The sequence below is a fragment of the Micropterus dolomieu genome, linkage group LG06 (assembly GCF_021292245.1).
Source record: "Micropterus dolomieu isolate WLL.071019.BEF.003 ecotype Adirondacks linkage group LG06, ASM2129224v1, whole genome shotgun sequence".
Lineage (NCBI taxonomy): Eukaryota > Metazoa > Chordata > Actinopteri > Centrarchiformes > Centrarchidae > Micropterus > Micropterus dolomieu.
In genome coordinates this window covers 16974020-16977519 of record NC_060155.1, presented here as the reverse complement: position 1 = coordinate 16977519, position 3500 = coordinate 16974020, and the positions used below count along the sequence as shown (strand labels likewise).

At 39.4% G+C, this 3500-nt stretch overlaps 1 protein-coding gene across 3 annotated transcripts in view; it reads left to right on the top strand.

The window, feature by feature from the left end:
* The window catches only part of map6d1 (MAP6 domain containing 1), a 13796-nt gene extending 12476 nt beyond the window's left edge, over window positions 1-1320 (top strand). For all 3 annotated transcript variants that reach the window (XM_046051482.1, XM_046051480.1, XM_046051481.1), the window contains exon 4: window positions 642-1320. In XM_046051482.1, coding sequence (XP_045907438.1) covers window positions 642-716 — 75 coding nt within the window. In that variant the 3' untranslated portion in view covers window positions 717-1320. The remainder of the gene's footprint in view (window positions 1-641) is intronic.
* The last annotated feature ends 2180 nt before the right edge of the window (window positions 1321-3500 follow it).

Genomic DNA, 3500 nt, shown 5'->3' with positions numbered 1-3500 from the left:
GCTGGGGGGCGCCGCTTGATGGATTATCTGTTAAAGTGCGATGTTGCACCGGGTTGCAGTCTTCTTTGGCACCAATCTAATTTCAGAGAGAGGCCGACCTGGCTGCTACACAAAGCACAAAAGCCTGTGTGAGTGTGTGTGTGTGTGTGGGAGGGGGGAGGAGGTGAATAGACTCACACACCAACTCTTTGACTTGCTGAACAACGTGTACTGCCTTCCCTGCCACCCACAGCGCTGCAGGGACACCACACCGCCAAGGTTTTACACTCCACAGCTATGCAAGTAAATTAAAATAGCCTATATGCATTGGCAGACCAAATCACTGCTAGAAAGAATATAATAACAGAATATGGGCAACTTCTCAGCTGTCAGCAGGACTTTTATTTAATCGCCACAGCCCAGAAAGATTCTGGTCAGGATTTGAGAACAGCTGCCAGCAGAACAGAGCAGCACTAAGCAGGTAATAACTACAGTCCGGCAGCCAGCGCTCTGACAGCTGACCTGATGCTTTTTGACGGCACAGCCCAACCAGTCTCCTCTCATTTCATGGGTCCAGTGTGAGCAGCACCACAGCTGCTCCCCTCTCTGGTTTTATCCGTTATCACCGTCTTTCTCTCTCCCCCCCCCCCCCTTTGTCTCAGGAACTGGTGAGGACCAAGCTCTCTCCGAACCCTTCTGCTGTCTTTCAAAGTGGATCGAGGGTTTTCAACATCTGACTCCAATTTCCAGCCATTCCGCTTTGATCGGTTTTTGAGGGATCAACGGGGCAATGATTTCAGTCCATTCCACAACACAAGAATCTATGCAAGGGAATGTATTGTTGTGAAGCCGGTGAAGCTGCGGCGTCAGTATCCCAAGTGGAGAAAGATAGATAGACAGACGCCCCTCCCTTTTACACTCCTTCCTTCCCCTGTTGCTATGGAAACAAATATGCATGTAACAAAATAGTTTTAAAGCAAGCTTTTTTTTGTTTCTTCGTTGTTGCAGTTACAGATGCACAAGGAACTGGCTGCTCTGCGTGTTTGTGTGTGTGTGAGTTTGTGTGTGCACCTGCTGATTTGTCCTATTATTGTACATAGTGTTGAGTCTGCTCCAATAATGAATGACTTGGTCGGTCGTTATGTGTGTATGCTATGTTGCCCCTTGATGTTGCTAGAAATGCCTGAAAATAAGTTATTTATTTCCTCAATATTCAGTTAGTTTGCTATTTTGAGAAAGTATTGTTTGGTCTATTATTTTGTAAATCTATTGTTAAAGAAAAAGAGCAAATATATGATGTAATTGAGATTACAATAAAAGAATTAGGTTCTTAACACTTTCCATCAGCTGTCACTTTGCTCTTTTTCTCATGTTTTTTGTATTGCACAGTTCTGGGTGTTATTACTGATGTGGAGGATTGTATGAATAGAGTACTAATCACAATCAACTGCTATTATACCAAATATAAGGTAGGAGTTTAAAAAGTGTCATACTTAAAATGTAATAAAAAAGGTTTGACTTAAAACCAACACCAGAAGTGTAATTAGGGCAACAACAAAATACATCTGGTCTCTTGGTTGAGTTTGTTTGCTTTATATTCCATGTTCAAACGTCAGTACAGTCAAATCACAAAAAAAGCCAGATGACCTTCATTGTAAATGCATTGAAACAGACCAGAGCGAGCTGACAGGCAGCGCTAGCGACTTTATTTTGTCATTTTTCTTGCTTTCCAAAGGCAAGCGTTGCTATTTCAAAGTTTTATCTGAAGAATGGCTATGAAACCTTTATTGTACTTGACACGAGCACCACAGAATTTATCATCAAAATAATTGATCAAATACTTGGTGAGTACTTGGTGGCCTTTGTTTGAGAGATTACGTGTGGTTTTCGAAATAAGGTGTTAACACAAAATAAACACTCAATACACATGTACATGGAAATAAGATTGATTTGATCATACTCACAGGAGCCTGTGTACCTTAAAAAAGTGGTTGCTAGAAAAGACATTAAATAAACAACGATAACGGAAATTAATGAAACCCCACACCATCCTTTACTTTGAAATCCAGAAGCACCTAGTATTTGTGGGATATCTGGTAGCTTTAAAGTTGCTGACGATATAATATTAACACTTGAGGTGCTATTTCAGGGTACAAATGTGGGACATTTACTTTGTAAATTCTCTACATTGATACAGTCAAAATGCCTAAATATGTAGACATAGTGGTCCTGAACTCAAACCTATCAGTCATTGTCAGAATTTATAGAGCAATGTGTTACAGAACCTCAATATTTAGAAATGCATTCATTTCAAGGTACAAATGGCTGGCTTTTACTTTAGAATTTCTCTAAAATGATGCAGTAAAATGCTTAATTTTTCATTCAATCATAGTTGTCCTGATGGATCAATGTGTTTTTATTTGATCCGGTTTGAGATTTGTGCCTGACAAATTAAATTTTGTTTGTGGTGCTCACAGCATTGACATTTTATTCTAAACGAGAGGTTTAAATGCGTTATCTTGGGCAAATGTTAATCTTTGCTTTCTCAAACTTTGCTTTTTTCCCCTGAGAGTTAAGATGATGACATCTCAAAAACCTACCAGCATCTCACTTACTAACATGCTGCATCTTGTTTGTTTATTCTATAGTACTGTCCATGTTTGTGGTTTTAGGGGAAGTCACAAGCTCAAAATCAGAGACTCTGAGAGGTGACAGGCTTGGCTAATGTCTGCCAAGAATTACTACAGCATTATCCTCCCTGTGAAACCACAAGTTGTCGTTTTTACATTTGTCTGAGTACAGGTTAAACAAACCAGATAAACAGTGGTCATTAGTAAGCTTTAGAGGTGTTGGTAGGCTTATTTCTTCAGCTTTTGACAGAACTGGGCTAGCCCCTGGTTCTTAAAAATAATTAGCTATGGCTTATTGCCCCTAAGCTCCGGCTCCATACTTAATGCACAGACATGAGAAAGGTATCGACCATTTCATCTTCTCATCTAACCCTTGCCAAGAAAGTGAATAAGCATATTTTCCATAATGTCTATTCTTTTTAATTAGTAGAATTAACCTGCATAGTATTTTCAAGAAATACAGTTGCTGTGATTCAGACTATATATTTTGTAGAAAGTAGTAGTTATGAAAAATGTTCACAGTCAGGTCTGAGTATTTTTCAGACAGCACTGATATTGCTTTTGGAAAAACAGAAACATCAATCTCCACCTGAGTAGTGGTGGGGTATGGGCAGAAATCTCAGACAGATATTTTAAAACCTGGTAAAATAAAACCTAAACTATCTGCATGCAGATACCAGCAGGGGTTTAGTGAGAAAATGTTCTTTGATGAAATTACAGTGAACTGGCCCTATTGAGTATAACTGTCTATGTTACTGTATACCTACATCACTATGTCTGGTTAGCTTAGAGGAACTGCAGGTCTTGGTCCGCAATCTGTTTATCGTGTTTATCAAGAAAACCCCGAATCAAACAAACAAGTTCCACACGAGTCATATTTGCAAGAAATAA